The sequence below is a fragment of the Peromyscus californicus genome, unplaced genomic scaffold (genome assembly GCF_007827085.1).
Source record: "Peromyscus californicus insignis strain IS unplaced genomic scaffold, ASM782708v3 Scaffold_23__1_contigs__length_62951481, whole genome shotgun sequence".
Classification (NCBI taxonomy): domain Eukaryota; kingdom Metazoa; phylum Chordata; class Mammalia; order Rodentia; family Cricetidae; genus Peromyscus; species Peromyscus californicus.
In genome coordinates, this window is record NW_026294534.1 from 18,112,923 (window position 1) to 18,131,743 (window position 18,821).

Below are 18,821 nucleotides of genomic sequence, written 5' to 3' on the forward strand. Positions count from 1 at the left end.
CAAAAATAAGTTCTAGGCATGACGGAGGACATCTTTAATCCCAGCACTTGGGAGGAGTTAGAAGCAGGCCTATCTTTCTGAGTTTAAGGCCAGAGTAATAGAGGTATCGCTCAGTTTTAAAGTACCTGCCTAGCATGTGTGAGGCCTAGGCTTAACCCCCAGTGTGGCAAACAAACCCAAGCATCTGTCTGGTTAGCAGAGTACTGTCTCACAAAGCATCTGTCTGGTTAGCAGAGTACTGTCTCACAAAGCATCTGTCTGGTTAGCAGAGTACTGTCTCACAAAGCATCTGTCTGGTTAGCAGAGTACTGTCTCACAAAGCCTAAGAATTTATCGCCACTGTCAAGGAACTGTCTCACCCACTAGGCTAGGTTAGAAACACACCATTGAGTTTTTTCTGGTCCTGAAATGGTTTAATATCTTCTTTCTTGGTCCTAAGGGAATTCCCATTTCCTGAAGATCTCTTTCTGTACATAAAGCCTAGGCATAGAACACAAAACAGGTTTTTGTTTTTGTTTTTTAATTTCTAGGCAAAATAAAATCAAGTAAATGTTGTAGACTCTGAAAGGATCACTCTTGTCCTTGGTTCTATACTGATTTGGTTCCCTAAAGGCATAACACACAAGTAACTTTGAGAAAGAAAGTCTTGTCTTATTCGTAAAATAATCTAAGAAGAATAGAAGTATTAGTAAAAACGACACTGTCGCCGGGCAGTGGTGGCGTACACCTTTAGTCCTAGCATTCAGGAGGCAGAGGTAGGCAGATCTCTCTGAGTTTGAGGCTAACATGGTCTACAAAGTGAGTACCAAGACAAACGGGGCTGTTACACAAAGAAACCCTGTCTCAAAAATACAAAAACAAAAACAAACAAAAAATTCACTATCAATATGACAGTAATAGAATACTGTATAATAAAGAACTAGGCAAGCTATTTAATGACTTCACTTAGCTGTCAGTTTCTCAGGATTATACTCCTCCTGACGGACACAAGCTGTGAGAACATGTGGCCAACAAAGAAGTATACATACCAGATTCACATCAAAATGTCAATGTGTCACTCCTTTTAGTGGGAGAGACTCCCTTCTCCTTTGCATTCCTGCACCACTGTGTCGTCTCCTTGTCAGTTCTTAACGTAACTGTGATGAAATAACTGCACTTTAACTAATGTGCCTTCCTAAGAAACAACTGACACTGGAGTCAGTGAGCAGGCCCATCTTACTGGCACCCTGCTGCCCATGCCTGATCACAGCAGGCAGCCATTAAGCATCAGCTACGTGAACAAATATATCATAAACCAGAAAACGCACAAGAAAAGTGAGGACGAGAAACCCCGACGGTACAGACCGTCACCTGTAACAGAGAATAAGAGTTTGGGCAGTTACTGTACATGCCAGGGTTAGCTCTTGACCCACACCTTCTCCAAGCTTAGCCTGCTTTAGATTACACTCTATTACACATCTGATCTGAACCTTGAACTGCCACAAAGCAAAGATCACTTTATATGATAAAAAGCAGATAAACAATGCTAAAGATTATCATTAGTGGTGAAATATTTACAAGTAAAAAGCTTCCAAAGGGCATGTTCTTGGGAAACATGATGAAGATAGAAACACTGAAAATGGCTTGGTATCCAATTTAAAGCCTCTTCTCACCAGAGCTTCCTTATCGACTTTCTCTTTCTCAAAGACAGTGAAGAACTCAGAGAGCTGAAGCTTCTTCAGATCTTCTTCTAATGTTGGTACATCTCCTTGATCCTCAACAGTTCTTAACGAACCCTAAAAATTACATCATAAAGCTTATTATTCAAATTCATTTGATTTTATTAATACAATTTTATAATTTGAAATGTATTATGTAAGCTATTCAAAATAATGAATCTTAACATTAAGTACTTTGCTCTGTTTTTGAGACAAGGTCTCATAATGTCCAGGCTGATCTCAAACTCACTATGTACGTAAGAGTGACCTTGAATTCTTTTTTTCTTTTTTTTTGAACAGGATTTCTCTGTGTAGCCCTGGCTGTCCCAGAACTCACTATGTAGACCAGGCTGGCCACAAACTCAGAGATCCACCTGCCTCTGCCTCCCAGGTGCTGGGATTAAAGGCTTGTACCATGATGCTAAGCAAAAATGTATTTTTAAATTAATATTAAAATATTCAACTTATATAACCACTGAGGAAATCAGTATGGCGGTTTCTCAGAAAATTGGGAATTGATCTACCTCAAGACCCAGCCATACCACTCTTGGGCATATACCCAAGGAATGCTCAATCATATCACAAAAATACATGCTCAACTATGTTCATAGCAGCACTATTCGTAATAGCCAGAACCTGGAAACAACTTAGATGCCCGTCAACTGAAGAATGGATTAAGAAAATGTGGTACATATACACAATGGAGTACTACTCAGCAGAGAAAAACAATGACAGCATGAAATTTGCAGGCAAATGGATGGAACTAGAAAATATCATCCTGAGTGAGGTAGCCAAACCCAGAAGAACAAACATGGTATGTACTCACTCATAAGTGGATTCTAGATATAAAGCAAAGAACAATCAGACTGCAACCCACAGAACCAGGGAGGCTATATAACAGGGGGGACCCTAGGATGACTGTGGCTTATAATAAGTTTTGGTTTCACTCAATTACTGGGCAAGCCTCAATGAAACATTTCACTATTAGGATAAGAATTTATATTGTATCAGGCTGATAATGGAAAAACAAATAAAAATGAAAATAAAAATATTCTTCATCATCATTACTGAGCTCTTATTAAGGAAACACAATTTAAGAAATAAGAAAAAAAAAAAAAACAGGAGGGTTGGGGATTTAGCTCAGTGGTAGAGTGCTTTCCTGGCAAGCACAAGGCCCTGGGTTCGATCCTCAGCTCAAAAAAAAAAAAAAAAAAGAAAGAAAGAAAACAGGCCAGGCAGTGTTGGCACATGCCTCTAATCCCAGCACTCAGGAGGCAGAGGCAGACAGATCTCTGTGAATTCAAGGCCAGCCTGGTCTACAGAGCTAGTTCCAGGATAGCCAGGGCTACACAAAGAAACTCTATCTTGAAAAACCAAAAAAAGAAAAAGAAACAAAACAGTGAGGGCTAGAGAGAAGGCTCAGTGGTTAGGAGCACTTGCTGCTCTTCTAGAGGACCTGGGTTCAATGGCAGATCACAACCATCTGTAGCTCCAGTTCCAGGGGATCTCATGCCCTCTCTGGCCTCGGAGGGCACCATGCACAAGTGTGGTGTACAGATGTATTTGTAGGCCAAACACTCATACACATATACTTTTAAAACAGGGATGGGGAGGCCGGAGAGATGACGTAGCAGGTAACACTTGTTCTCCTACAGAGGACCTGGGTTTGGTTCCTAGCACACACATGGCAGCTTACAACCATCTGCAACTTCAGTTCCATGGAATCTGATGCCCTCTTTTGACTTTCAGGGGCAATAGGCTCATAACATGATGTAAATACATAAATGCAGGCAAAACAACTATCTAGGGGCTGGAGAGATGGCTCAGTGGTTAAAAGCACTTGTTCTTCCAAAGCACCTGAGCTCAGTTCCTAGCACCCACATGGTAGCTCACAGCCATCAGTTCCAGGGGACCTTGTACCTTCTGATGCACATACAAATATGCAGGCAAAATACTCATATATAGATAAATATAAAAAAACAGCCATACATATAAAAAATAAATCTAAAAGACAAAAAAGATATAAAATAGTCTAAGACAGAGCCCAAGTCCCGGAAGAATTCCTAACCCAAGGGTTCACAGAACACTTAAATAAAAAGAAAAGTAGAAGACAGTTTCTATCAACTATCAAATCACTACTACCAATGATAAAATAAATGTTCATGGGACTGTGTCTGATGAAGAGATAGGTTTCACCATCATGTTTCCCCTTGGCTTCCAAACATGACTTCTATAAATCATCCAAGTCACTCTTGACATCCTCACAGGCAATCAACAATTAACTCAGTAACTACAACTCTATCATGCACCAGTAGTGCATATTTACAAAGAGAAGAAAAACACCATACTTATTTTACAATATGGCAGTGATTTATAGAAGCAAAATACTGTCTTGCTTCTATCACAAAAGAATGACAAGAGATAATTACCAAGCTGTTAAAATAAATATACATTTAACATTATGGCATAAGACTAAACTCAGCTAAACACAAAGGTTGAAAATCTAAAAATCCTTAGTAAGGAATACTACAAGAGAACCTATCTAAACTTCTAAATTACCTTTTCACTGTCAATATCCCCAAAAGAATCTTTCTGATTTGTTAGGATATCAAACAATATAAGCGAACCTATAAGTAAAATAGAAGAAGGGACAATTTCTAAGACATTGGCTGTCTTTTATACAAAAAAGTTATAAGCCAATTATAAATGTAGAAAATCAACAGAATCGTTCCAATTTACCACCACCCTTCCAACCCCTTCCAAATTCTTCATCACAGATTACTTGTAGTTCTCTTAATCTGTTACTGATTAAAGACACTGTATTTCAAAATGTGATAGTCCTCTCTGGCTACAGGGAATTCATTTGTTACCTAAACTATGACCAGCAATGGATACACCCCCTTTGAAATCAGGGTTCCTCTGCAGAAAAAGTGTATATATTCGGTTCATTTCAGAAGCTACTGTGTCCACGATAGTCTGACAGTAGGTGGGGCTATTGTAAAAGAAGACATCCAGAATTGTATCATTAGTGAAGTGTCTGAGGCGATTAATGCTGGGCAGGGTTATCCGCTGCAGATCTCTGAGGGAGAAAAAAAAAAAAAAGATTATTTTGAGCAAAAAAATCTAAATCCAGTCCATTGTTATTTCTAAGTTATTATTTAGCTTATTCTTAAAGCTTAGAGTCAAAGATTCAATGTCACAAGAGGTACCTAGCAAGATGGAGAAACACAGGCTGGAAAAAGCGTGTTTAGTGAAGCAAAAAGAGGCAATCAGATAGACAACCCAGTTTCCATACAGAAATCGGAAAAAAGAAAAAGAAAAGAAATACAGAGGTAAGGCAAAGATACATGCCATTGAGGCTGGTGGATCTCTGCGAGTTCGAGGCCAGCCCTGTCTATAGAGCAAATTCCAGGACAGCCAAGGCTACCCAGAAAAATTCTGTCTTGAAAAAAACCAAAACACAAACAGAACAAAACAAGAGAGAGAGAAAGAGTGAGAGAGAGAGAGAGAGATGCCATTTCATTTCAGTGCACTGACTTTGTTTGAATCTCAGTTTAGAAAAAAAAAAAATCGACAACACGCCACTTTGTAGCCCAGGCTGCCTTTGAACTTATGATTCTCCTGTTTCAGCCTCTCCAGTAATGGGATTCCAGGTGTACACCGACATCCTCAGCTCGGATTTTAGTTTTAAATATGTGTGTACATCTGTGTTTGTATAGGTAGACACTGGAAATTGGAATTTTTTTTCTCTATGAGATGGCCATTTACTCCTGAAGTTGCCAAAATCATCACCAAGGATTCACCAAAGGGTACCTAGGGGGCAAGGAGGCTCAAACACTGATTGGGGGTTGCCAGGAGTTTGGAGGGAGGTGGAATGGGTGGGGGAACCCCAGCTGTCCCTCCCCCATCTAAAGCCACAGAAAAGGGTCCTCTGGTCGCCCCCACCCCTGCCCCCATGTCCACTTTTCTCAGGGGGAGGTGGGTTAGGGACTGGGGAAGAGGTGTGGGCCCCAGGATGAGAAGGGCACTGAGGGAAAGGTCTCATTTCACAAGCACTCACAACACTGATCTCCCAGGGAGCAGAAACTGGGAAAGTTGGCTGAACCAGCTTCCCTCTTGCCCTGGATGTGGCAATCGGAATGTTAACTAGAAATGATACTCTTTTTAGAGACAGAGTCTCTCTATGCAGCCATGGTCATCCTGGAACTTGCTGTGCAGACCAGGCTGGCCTCAAACTCACACAGATTCTCCTGCCTCTGCCTCCTGAGTGTTCAGATTAAAGGTGTGTGCCACCACAGCCAGAAGAGGGTGCTGAGGTCCCTAGAACTGGAGTTACAGGAAGTTGTGAGCTAACATGTAGGTGCTTGGACCTGAACTTGAGACCTCTGCAAGAGCAGTGTGTGTCCTTAACCACCGATCCATATGTTCAGATACTTTCCCCCAGAGCTGAGGACTATGGTCTTGAACTAAATCCCCAACCCCACTAGATACTATTTTTTATCATAATACAATTTACTTATGGTTATTACAGATTTAAAATTGAGTTCCCTTTTCAAAGATCAGCTAATGTACCAGTTAACTGACTAAATTGTCATCTCTGAATAAGAAACCAAAAATAAAAAGTAACATTTTAAAAAGGAAAATTATAGACTGGGCGGTGGTGGCACATGCCTTTAATCCCAGTACTCGGGAGGCAGAGGCAGGTGGATCTCTGTGAGTTTGAGGCCAGCCTGGTCTGCAGACAGGGCTGATACACAGAGAAACCCTGACTCAAAACAAAAACACAACAAACAAAAAACTATGGTGGAAAAAAAAAACTCCTTAATTATATACAGATCTCAGATGAATCCAACCAGATTTTGACAGCTAAACATGAAAGTAGTTTAGAGATACATGCATTATTAATAGGAGCTTTAAGCCTTCCTTTTGTTAATTTTATTTCCTAGTTCAACAAAAATCATAGAACACTTCTATGATACACTACATATAGAAAAAGATCAATAATTTCTCTGAGTACAAGAAACTGAAGGAAAATCCTCCAAACAATTAAGTGTGATCACAGCGTTCTCAGAGCAGAAATGTGTACCTTAAATTTCCAACTAGGAGACAGTTTCACAACTCCAGATGGAAAGGGAAAAATGGACGACAGACAGTGAGAGGTGGCACTGACAGACTAATCAGAGATGCTCCATCCGGGCTTGGTCTGTCTTGACCTCACCATGGATAACGGTGAAGAGGGGCTGCTCACTACCAACGCAGGGCCAACAGAAAAAAGTTACCATTATGTTCCACCATTATTTTTTACCTAAAAACCTAAAAAAGAAAAGCCCCAAACAAACAAACAACAACAACAACAAAAAAAAAAAACGTGAGAGAAGGTAGGTTACAGGACAGTGGAAGGGAGTGTTGGAGTAAATACCAAGGTACACTGAATACATATATAAAATCGTCAAAGAATAGATAAAAGATTTTTTAAATGTGTGATGGACAAGGACACAGCTCAGGATGCTTGCCAAGCAGCATGCGCCAAGCACCGCATAAACCAGGGTGGCGTGCTGCAATCCCAGCGCTGTGGAAGTTTGGGCAGTCAGGAAGTCAAGGGTTTTTGAGATAGGATCTCACGTAGACCAGACTGACCTTAAAACTGTTATGTGCTCAGGATGACTCTGAACTCTTGGTCCTCCTGCCTCCACTTCCCACATGCTAGGATTATAGGCATTTGCTACCAAACTAGGCCTCAGGAACATTTGCTTAGTAATTCCTTTTTTTTATTTTTCGAGAATTTTGTGTATAAATGTAGTATTATGTCAGTACATTTTGAATGGTATTGATTTATTAAATAAATTACACATACTTAAAAATAAGGGTTTCCTAAACTTGTGATCGCTTTTTGTCCAAAACATGTTTAAGTGACCCCAGGTATGTAGGTATATAAAATAAGTAAATATCATACATTTAGAGACCCCAGGTATGCAGGAATATAAGTATATATCAAACATTTACTGATAGTAAATAATAAAAAATTGTTTTAAAATAATTCTGATTAGATTAGATAGCATCTAATTTTATCATTTATTAAAGATGAAAGTAAATTTGTGATAGATGTGCTTATTTATTTACTTATCTGTTTGTTTGTTTCTTTGAGACAGAGTTTCTCTGTGTAGTTTTGGTGCCTGTCCTGGAACTCAATCTGCAGTCCAGGCTAGTCTCAAACTCACAGAGATGGCCTGCCTCTGCCTCCCAAATGCTGGGATTAAAGGCGTGTGTCACCGCTGCCCGGCTAATGTACTTATTTATTTTTACATGTAAAATATTAGGCTGGTGAGATGGCTTAGTAGTTAAAAGTGTTGATTATAAAACCCACAGTGGAAGGAGAAAACTGACTTCCAACATGTGCCCTCCTCTGACTACCACAAGTACCCACAGCAAATGCAGCTGCATGTGAGCACACGCACACACCAGTAATTACAAATAAAGGGTTTTATGGGGGGGAGGGTTTTTTTTTTTTAAAAAAACAAGGTCTCTCTACAAGGTCCTGGATGTCCTGAAATTCACTATATACTCCATGCTGGTCTTATACTCATAGAGATCCACTAGGCATGTGGTTTTGTTTGTTTGTTTTTGGTTTTGTTTTGTTTTTGTCGAGGCAGGGTTTCTCTGTGTAGCTTTGCACCTTTCCTGGAACTCGCTTTGTAGACCAGGCTGGCCTTGAACTCACAGAGATCCGCCTGGCTCTGCCTCCCAAGTGCTGGGATTAAAGGCGTGCGCCACCACCGCCCGCATTAAGGCATGTGTTAATCACATCAGGGACAAGTCTTTACTTTTAACCAGAGATATCTAAAGACAAAGGACTGACCATCACTTAATGATACATCTCCAAGAAATTATATAGTGGTTGCTTCTGCAGCACATATACTAAAATTAGAATGATACAGAGATTAGCATGCCCCCCGTGTGAAGATGACATGCAAATTCAGGAAGCATTTAGTACTTTTTAACCACAAATTTAATCTGATATATGCCAAGCATGCCTTTATACACTGGTAAGTGGGTGACGACATGCAGGCAGAACACCCGTATACATAAAACATTAAAAACATAAGAACTCCACACTGAAGCTGTACACAGAAGAACAGCACACATCTGTACTGCCAATACTGGGACAAAGGCATGAAGAGCAAGACTTCGAAGTCAGCATGGGCTACAGTAAGACCCTGACCCACAGAAAGGCTGTGAGCTGGGAATAGGAGCTAATCCTGCATCATCCACGAATCAATAACCGCAATGCTGGTGGGCTGGGAATGTGGCTTTGTAATGGAATGCTAGTCTGGCATGGGCAGTCCCTGCGGGCTGATTCTCGGCCCTGCAGAACAGAAAGCACACACGAGAAGAAGACACCCCACTTCTGAGGCCCTGAGGACGTGGCTGTCTTAGAGGACTATGCGGAGGTTGGTGTGGATTCTGCTGGAGGAAAGGGCAAGAAGAAAGAGAAGAAGAATACTAAGCCCAAGTGTCAAAGATGCTGCTCTCGTGGGAAGCTTATTATTTTATTATTATTATTATTATTATTATTATTATTATTGGTGTTTTGAGACAGGGTCTCTCTATGTAGTCCTGACCATCCTGCAACTCACTATGTATACTAGGCTGGCCTCGAACTCACAGAGATCCATCTACCTCCACCTGCCTCTGGTCTCCTGAGTGCTGGGATTAAAGGGGTACACCACCATACCTTGATAAAAACTGTAATGCATAATCAGTATAGCAGAAATGTCCTTAAGCATAATGATGATCACAGAATATTACAATCACAGCTAACAATTTAAGGGTATAAGGGACTACTCACATATCCACCCCAGTAGAATGCAAAGGACTGTGCCAATTGACTGGAAGAAATTCTACTCTTCCAATCTGCTGATTTTCTTGGGCTTTCTTAAAATGTGTCTGTAGCAGGTTCAAGGAAACACTTCGGAAATCATTAACTAGAAAAGAAAAATAACTTATGCATCAACAGCGAAGCAATTAATACACAGACTCGGGTTGCAACAAAACATGCAATTGCATCCTGCCTAACGACATCTGCTTAGAACACACACTGACTGGAGAGTAAGTAGTTTAGGAAAAATAAAATAATAAAAACTTGTTTTAAAATAATTCTGATTAGATTAGATAGCATCTAATTTTACCATTTATTAAAGGTGAAAGCAAATTTGCATGCTAATGTGATAGATGTGTTTATTTATTTATTTATTTTTTGAGACAGAGTTTCTCTGTGTAGCTTTGGAGTCTGTCCTGGAACTTGATTTGTAGACCAGGCTGGCCTTGAACTCACAGAGATCCGCCTGCCTTCACTGCTGGGATTAAAGATTATTTTTACTTGACTCCTATGTGTGCTTTGCCTGCATGTGTCTGTACCACATTCATTCACTGCCTACTGAGGCCAGAAGTGGGCATCAGACCCCCTGGAACTGGTGTTTAGAGAGTTTGTGAGCCACCTCATGGGTGCTAGAATCGAGGCTTGATCATCAGGAAAAGCAGCTGGTGAGTATTCTTAACTGCTGAGCCATCTTCCCAGCCCCTAATACTTTAGATTAAAAAAAATACAATGCTGTTCAACATTCTTATCACATCAACCTTAGCCCTGCAGACCATAATTCTAGTTTACTCAGAACCACTGCCAAGGAGAAGCGAACTCCCCAGTGGAGCAGACTTTGAACAGCATCCAGATTTGAAGAGATTACCTTTCAAAATTAAGTTCTATTCATGACTTAAAGCTTGAGGTTTGTCCAGAGGTTTGTCATGGTATGAATTAACGTAGTTAAGTTTCTATTATTTACTTCAAGTCCCATCTTTACTGTTCTAAGTTTGGTTATAAACAGGCTGGGTAAAACAATTCACAGGGATTATAGGCATGTTCACTCATGGATTACTAGCTAAGAGTTAAGTCTCTGGAAATCCCTAGCACTTAGGTCTCAGCTGGGAAGCTTCACTCCCTTGTACTCCATCTTTAGCTCTACAAATCTTCTTACGTAGCTAAGACAACAGACCAAAAGACAATGCTTGATCCTGGCTCCCAGGAGATAATTCCTCTTAAGCGATCTATCTTACATGCTCTGCAAACCTACCACATTGAACAATGCTTCGAAAACGGAGATCGCAAGCTGGTCCAATCCCATGTACCACAAAAACTAAGTGGTCTATTTGTAAAGGTTCACCTAGAAGTAAAATTGAAAAGAAAAATTAGAAACAGGTTATAAATATAACAAAATTTAAAATAAAAAAGATAATTTTAAAGCCACAAAATAGTCACATACTTAACTTCTTACTTAGTAAAAGTACATTAATTTTACTTTTTTAATTTTTTTCTTTATTTTTTGGTGACAGAGTCTTACTATGTAGCTCTGGCTGGCTGGAAACTCAGTATGTAGAACAGGCTAGCCTTGAACTCATAGCAATCCACCTATCTATGCCTCATGAATGCTGGTATTATAAATATTCTTATATAAGTCCTTGAAAATTTTCTTCAGGTTTTAAAACTATTTTGAAATAACTGTAAGCTCTAGAAAAACTACTAAAGAAACCCCCATGCACTCTTTAAAAATGCAACTTGCTTTGTTTTAATGTTTTGTTTTGACAGAGGAACTTGATATGGAGTTGAGACTAACCTTGATCCTCCTGCCCCACCCTGCAAATTCTAGGATTACAGCCATGGCCACCAAATACTAAATACTGTTACAGTCTTTAACAGCCGAGGATGAGGGTGCACGCCTGTGATTCCAGCACTTGGAAACGTACCCTGGAGTAGGCCAGCCTGAACACTACACTGTGAGACCACACCTCAAAAAAGTAGCACACATGCTGAAACTGGAACACCACGGAGAAGATTAGCATGGCCCCTTTGTAAGGATAAGCCACAAATTCATGAAGCATTCTCTATCTCTGAGAAATAAATGGTTCAGAGACCAAGAGGAAAAAAAAAAAGAAACAAAAACCAGAGCTGAGGAGGTGGCTTAGTTGGGAAGAGTGCGAAAGCATGAAGAGCTGAGTTTGACTCTCCAGCACCGACATAAACATCTGTACACGGTTGCACATGCTTCCAACCCCAGCACAGGAGAGTGGAGACAATTCTCCAGAGCTCACTGGTCAGCCAGGTTAGCCCACACAGTGAACTCCTGGCTCAGTGAAAGCCTGTCTCAGGGAATAAGGTGGAGACTGATAGAGGACACACCTATTAGTCTCCCCATTCTTGCTTCTGGACACAAGCATTGCACACTCACATGCCTGCACTGAATACACACACACACACACACACACACACACACACACACACACACACACTCACCCAGATGTAGCTCAATTGGCAGAATGCTTGCCTGGCATACACAAAACCCTAGGTTTTTTGTCTGTTTGTTTTGAGACAAAGTCTCACTATGTAGCATGGGCTGTCCTGGAGCTCACTACGCATACCAGGCAGGTCTCAAACTCCCAGAGATCCACTAGCCTCTGCTGGAGCTGGGATTGAAGATGTGCACTACTATGTCCAGAGAAGCCCTAGGTTTGATCCCCAGCACCACATAAAATAGGCATAGTTGAGGCACACCTGTACTCTTAGCACAAGAGCTATGGATGCAGGAGTATCAAAACTTTAAAGTTATCCTTATGTAAGATGAGTTTGAGACCAGCCTAACCTACATGAGACCCTTTGTCAAAAACAACAACAAAAAACCCCAAACAACTTAGATGAAGTGATGTTGATCTTAATTTAGAATAAGCCTATATAATTAAAGATCATTTTTAAATCTTAAAGTAATATAAATCAAAAGAATAAAGGGCCACAATTTAAAGAATAAACCAACATATCAGAACATAAGAGAAAATAAATGGTTAACATTACCACAGTGAATATCAACAGGGATGTTTTCAACTCCTCTTTTTACTGATCTTGGTCGCCCTTGCTCTGTGGAGGTTGAACCCCATTCATCAGACCCTGCAATTGGCTGGTAATGCACCATGAGCTTAAATAGAAAAGACCAGAGCAATATATTCTACATTAACTTGTGATTTAATACATTTTGAATGATAGAAACACATCTTTCATATAACCAAACCTCAACTGGAGCTCTGAGATGCAACTCCTATAACCTAAAATGAGAACTATGAAATTCATTATTAGACTAACAGGTATTTCAATAACACAGAGGCCAGGTGTAGTGGTGTATGCTTTTAATTCCAGCACTAGGGAGGCAGAGGCAAGAATTTCTATGAGTTTGAGTCTGCTTGGTCTACATAGCTAGTATGATCTACACAGTGAGTTCAAGGCCAACCAAGGCTCCACAGTGAGACATTGTCTTAAAAAAAAATCCTATACATGAAAGACATGCTTACATAATGTAGAGATGATTTTCTTAATCTATAGTGGCACAATTTTCCCTAAGAAAATTCCTATTTAGGGTTGGGGAAATGGCTCAGTGCATAAAGCACTCACTGCTATCACAGAGTAGGACCTGAGTGAAAATTCCCAGAACCCATGTAATGGTGGACACAATAACACATGCATCCCAGTGCTCTTATGCTAAGATGGAAGGCAGAGCACAGGATTCTGGGAGGTAGAGACAAGGGAAGCCTTAAAAGTTTGTGGACTAGCTAACAATGAAGAACTCTGTCTCCAGATAGAACAGGACTGACATTCAAATCTGTCCTCTGACTTCAAAAGCACATTGTTGTATGTGCACACCCACATTCACACATACACATATATTATATATATACACACATCATACACATATAGAAGAAAATCCTTACATAAAAGCTAAATGGAGTGAATAATGACTGTAAGCATTAATAACTTTGTAATAGTGAATTTAATATAAACTATGCCAAAGGTTATCCTATGTAGCGTCCATAGAACAAAAGATCAATGGATTTCCTTAGTAATACATTAACCTTTGATCTAAATCTCAGTGACATGCTTTACTTCACTTTACCTTTGGGTTGTGTAATACAATAATTTCTCTGTTTGGAGATTCTAATTTCTTTTTCCATTCATCCAGAGTTACAGCAAGCATGTACGTTTCCTTAAAATAAAATATATTTTATATTAGACTTTCCAAGAGCTTTTTGTTAAACTTGAATTTATTAATGAATTCCAGGAAGAAAATCATTCTCCAACTTAACAAATGCATTTTAAAATTCTTGGTAGTGTAGTGCTGGAGAATGAATCCTGGGCCTTGCATATATTAGACAAGTACTCTACCACTGAACTAGATTCCCAGATCATTAACATTCTTTTCCAATGACCAGCAGCCAAGTGTGGTGGCCTATACCTGTAATCCCAGCAGGTGGAAGGCTAATACATGAGGATTACTATGAATCTGAGGCCCACCTGGGCCACACAGTGAGTTTCAGGACAGCCAGAGATACACAGCAACACCTTGTCTCAAAAAGATGAAGTTTAACTGATAGAGTGCTCCCCTAGCATGCAGAAAGTCCGATATTCTATCCCCAGCAAAGCATAAAACCAAGTACAGTGATGAATTCCCAGAATTCAAGGGGGTAGAGGCAGGAATATCAGAAGCTGAAGCCATCTTCAGCTACTTGTCAAGTTTGAGGCCAGTCTAGGGTATGTGAGACTCTGTCTCAAGAAACAAAACAAAACAAACACCCGTCTCAAACAAAAAACAAATAGAGATTTTAAAAATACTACTTTGAATTCTATCACTATTCATACACACACACACACACACACACACACACACACACACACACACGTCAATAACATTCTATTTCAATTTCGAGAAAGCCAATATTATTTCTCAGAGCAAGAACATTACAAATTGGAGCTAAAGAGATGGCTCAGTGTTTAGAGCACTTGCTACTCTTGTAGAGGACCGGGGTTCAATTCCCAGCACCCACATGGCAGCTCACAACCATGTATAACTCCAGTTCCAGAGGATTCAACTCCTTCTTCTGGCCTCCTTGAGCACTGCACACATATGGTACACTTACACACAGGCAAAATACTCACTCATTAAAATAAAAAAATTTAAAAAAAGGCTAGGTGTTATGGCGCATACCTTTCGTTATGGCGCATACCTTTCGTCCTGGCACTGGGAGGCAAAGGAAGACAGATCTCTGAGTCAGAGGCCAGCCTGGGCTACAGAGCAAGCTCTAGAACAGTCAGGACTACACAGAGAAGCATGTCTCAAAAAATAAAAAAAAATGAAGTCAAAAGATTGGCTTCTGGTCACATTTTAAATGTTAACAATAATTACCATTAAGGAAACATTTACATTTCATTTAAAAGGCATAATACAGTTGCTATAAAATTTAAATATAAATTTAAAATCTAAAATTAAAACTTTGCCTTGAAACTAACTTGCAAAGAGAAATTACATAAAGTGTGATACAAAGGCAGGTAAACTTTTCCTGGAAGTTACACAAAATATGTTACAAGAATTAAAACATCACAAAACAAAAAATAAATGACCGAAGGGAAAAAAATGAAGACAATGGTAGGTAAACAGAAGTAGAGGGATACCTCCAAAACTTGGCTGAAACTCTCTGAGTAGGGAACGTATTTATTATCTTTGTCTCCCTTGTAAAACCACGTGCACCGTCTCACTTCTGAAGGCGGTTCGTCCCAATACACAGCATACCGCATCCTCTCCCCTAGGTGGACATCGTATCTGCCCCCATCGGTGGGAACAACTCTCTCATTACAATCCTTTCCTATTAAGAATTGCAAAAGAGAAATGAAGTGCAGTATGTCACAGTAACTCTCCCAAAGTACAACTGCAAGTTACACTCCAAATAATCACGTGAAACGTAAACAGTTTCTACCTGGCTACATATTAAAGTAAATGGAATTAGTTGATATCTTTCTCATGAACTACTTTTCATACGTCAAAACCAATCATATTTTAAAGAAAAAAATACTACCTGAACAGTTTTTCCTTCTCTAAGACAATTAATGTCTCTTACACATACACACACACTCTCTCTCACACTCATACAGATACATACATACACATGAAGATTTTTCTTAAGTTTTTGTTTGAAGGATCAAAAGGTAAATTAATGACAACCATGATGATAAATTATAAATAACACTATTTTTGTTTCATGAGGAAAAAAAAAACAAATGACATGTTAGTTCATTCTGCAATGTGACACCTTACTCTATACACATACTTTCTAAGTACAAACTAAAACACAAGCTAGAATACAGAAAATATTAGATAATTACTCAGAAATTTAGTACAGTTTTAAAAAGGATGAAAATGGAAAGCTTCTAAAATTTAACTGTAGTATCGATCACAGTAAGGGTGATTACTTTTTAGTTTGAGAGTTTAGAATCTTTGTGACAAGTCACCATTTATTTCCTTCTCACCAGAGCCATGTGCCTCTTCCAGCTGTTGTGAATCGTCTGAGTTGAAAGGAATCCACATCTCCTTAGAATCTATTATCTTACAATAAAACCAATGGGAAGAAACCGGTTCGTAGGAGCTGCCGACATCCATGTCTATCAGCTCAAAAGAACTACAGGAGTTTGGTGATGGGGATGGATCTGACTGAGACAGCTGCTCCTGGTGAGACTCCACTGATGACATTTCGCTCTAGAACACAAAATAAAACTATCAGAATTATTTTGCCTCTATGAACACTGTAAATGTTCACGTGGCCCCCTCCCCCCGACACACACACACACACACACACACACACACACACACACACACACACAACAAAATGATTGCTTTTTGGAAGCCATTCTTGAAAACAAACAGTAAATTTTAAAAGTTACATAATTTAAAACAAAAATATAAAATTATTCGGGGGGGGGGGGGACAATGTTCAGCTCCACCATTCTGCACTGAGCAGGATCCCAAGTCTCCTCAGAAAACTAAAATGTGTGATCAGACAAAAAGGTCTTTAACAAACTCAGAAACTTCAAGAAACATGTGGTCAAAACTGATTGCAACAAGATATATCACAATTATCAACCTAAACGTAGCAAAGGCTGAATATTAATGCCTCCAAGTGTGGCATACAGTAGGACATAGTCGGAACAGGTAGGTTAAGACCATCCCCCCCCACACCCCATCCCCGCCCCAGGTCCAGGGCTGGAGAGATGGCTCGGCAGCTAAGAACACTGACTGCTTTTCCAGAGGACCGGGGTTCAATTCCCAGCACCCCCCACTTGACACAGCTCACAACAGTCATGTATTCTGTCGGTTCCAGGGGATCCGGCACGCTCACACAGACATACATGCAGGCAATGCACATAAAATAGAAATAAACAGTTATACATAAACATTACCGTCACACATTGATACAACTATTAGACTCTAAAAATACGGGAAACACAACTAGTCACTTAAGAACCATTTTGGCTGATCCTCCAAGCTGTGCCTCACGAGGGGCTGCGGTACATTTCCCGCCGCCCCCCCCCCCCCCCCGGGAGAACTTCGCCTGCGGCCACAGTTGCGCACCAACCAGCCCCGGGGAGCCTCGGGCGCCCAAGTGGCGGGTGCAAAGTTAACAGGTGACCTCCACGGCCCCCTCCACCAAGACGGACATAGACGAGTTTCCAGCGAGCCGAACGCTCCAGCGCCGCAGACCCAGAAGCAGAACCCAAAGCTCTGCGTGGGAGGATGGATGAGCAGCATCCCTGCAGTCGGGCCGCCAAGCTGAGCCCGGGAACAAACGCTCCCGGGGCCTCCCCGTTATCCGCCCGAGAGAGCCCTCGGCCTGCCCTCCGCGGCCGACCCACTCCTGCCCCCCAGCTCCGGGCCTCGCGCCGGGGGAAAGGAGCAGCCGAGCCCTCGCCCACGGATGCCGGGGGAGGGGGGGGTCCAGTGGACACCGGAGCCCAGCCACCCACCCATTCCTCGGCCCGGGGGCCCCCCCGCGCGCACCGGGACTCGCCTGGCAGCGCCGCCGCCGCTCGCGCTCTGGGCCCTCGCGGGGAGGGCGGGGCGGAGCCTGCGGCCGCGCCCCGATCCCCCGCACGGCGGGCTCCACCGCGTTCCCCGCGACGACGCCGCCGGCGGCGGTGAGCGGCGCGCCGGGACCGAGGCCGCTCCGCCGGGTTAGGACCCGAGGCGCAGGAGGACCCGCCGCCCAAGTGTCGCGAGAGGTGCGGGGACTCGCGCGAGACGTAGTTCCTCCTGCTGCGGCGGCGGCGGCGGCGGCGGCTGCTGCTGTTGCTGCGGGCAGGCGTCGGGCGCCCGGGCACGCGCCGGGCACGCGCTGGCGGAGTGGGCGGGGCGGGCCCGGGAGCCGAGGCTTTTGAGGGAGGAGGAGCCACGGAGGTGACCACTGCAGGACCCACCCGAGCCGCTCGGCGCTTCCCAGAAAGGGGATCGGGGCATCGTGAGCCCTGGTGGGTCCTGATTGACACCTAGGGGGCCCGACTGGGTGGGTGGAGGAGGATGCAGGGATGAAGGATGGGTTGGAGGGAGGCTGGAGAGCAGCAGGGCTGGAGAGCAGCAGGGTGTTGCCCTGCAGCCGTGTCCTGGGGGCCTTGGCTCCTCCCTCTCTCTCTCGCTTTTTTTTTTAATCTGGATTGAGAGGTTGCCCAAAAAGGTATCCCTGAAAGCCCAAGAGGTGATTCTGACGGGATGTGGCAGCTGCAATAGCAGCTAAGGAGGTGTTTGGGTCCTAGATGATGTCACCTGGCGGAGGCGGCGGCTCTGCCCCGTATTCCCTGCACTCCTGAGACTGGCGGGGGGCTACAGGAAGGAAAAACAAGATGCTCTCGTGTTTTCTGACTTGATCATCAGGCGAAGGTTGGAAGCATTTTCAGAAACCGAGAAGGAACTTTAAGTGTGGACGTTTTTTTTTTTTTAATCTCATATTGTCCACACATCAACAGCTACACACAAATATCCACACGTTTACTTTTTTATTGGTTTTTCTTGTTTGGCTAGTTGGTTGGTTTTTGGTTTTTCGAGACAGGGTTTCTCTGTGTAGCCCTGGCTGTCCTGGAACTCGCTCTGTAGACCAGGCTGGCCTTGTACTCTGAGATCCACCTGCCTCTGCCTCCTGAGTGATGGGATTAAAGGTGGGCACCACCACCGGGCTCCACATGTTTACTTAACACGCCTTTTTCTGTGTTTTTTGCTT

The 18,821-nt window shown here is 42.1% G+C and overlaps 1 protein-coding gene and 2 pseudogenes across 6 annotated transcripts in view; 2 read left to right on the plus strand and 1 right to left on the minus strand.

The window, feature by feature from the left end:
• Ddhd2 (DDHD domain containing 2) overlaps nt 1-17,734 on the minus strand; it is a 30,538-nt gene extending 12,804 nt beyond the window's left edge. Inside the window, exons 1-11 of one of the 6 annotated variants that reach the window (XM_052751890.1) lie at nt 17,622-17,734; nt 16,087-16,312; nt 15,235-15,425; nt 13,682-13,771; nt 12,592-12,712; nt 10,823-10,912; nt 9,544-9,679; nt 4,568-4,776; nt 4,257-4,324; nt 1,653-1,775; nt 385-480 (exon numbers count right to left, since the gene is read on the minus strand). In XM_052751890.1, the coding sequence (XP_052607850.1) occupies nt 385-480; nt 1,653-1,775; nt 4,257-4,324; nt 4,568-4,776; nt 9,544-9,679; nt 10,823-10,912; nt 12,592-12,712; nt 13,682-13,771; nt 15,235-15,425; nt 16,087-16,306 (1,344 nt within the window). In that variant the 5' untranslated portion in view covers nt 16,307-16,312; nt 17,622-17,734. Of the gene's footprint in view, nt 1-384; nt 481-1,652; nt 1,776-4,256; nt 4,325-4,567; nt 4,777-9,543; nt 9,680-10,822; nt 10,913-12,591; nt 12,713-13,681; nt 13,772-15,234; nt 15,426-16,029; nt 16,313-17,185; nt 17,537-17,611 lie in introns of those variants that run through there. The other 5 variants (XM_052751891.1, XM_052751889.1, XM_052751888.1 and 2 more) reach the window with 5 other exon arrangements.
• Nucleotides 8,593-8,692, plus strand: LOC128119518 (uncharacterized; annotated as a pseudogene).
• Nucleotides 11,544-11,638, plus strand: LOC128119522 (uncharacterized; annotated as a pseudogene).
• Nucleotides 17,735-18,821: the final 1,087 nt, after the last annotated feature.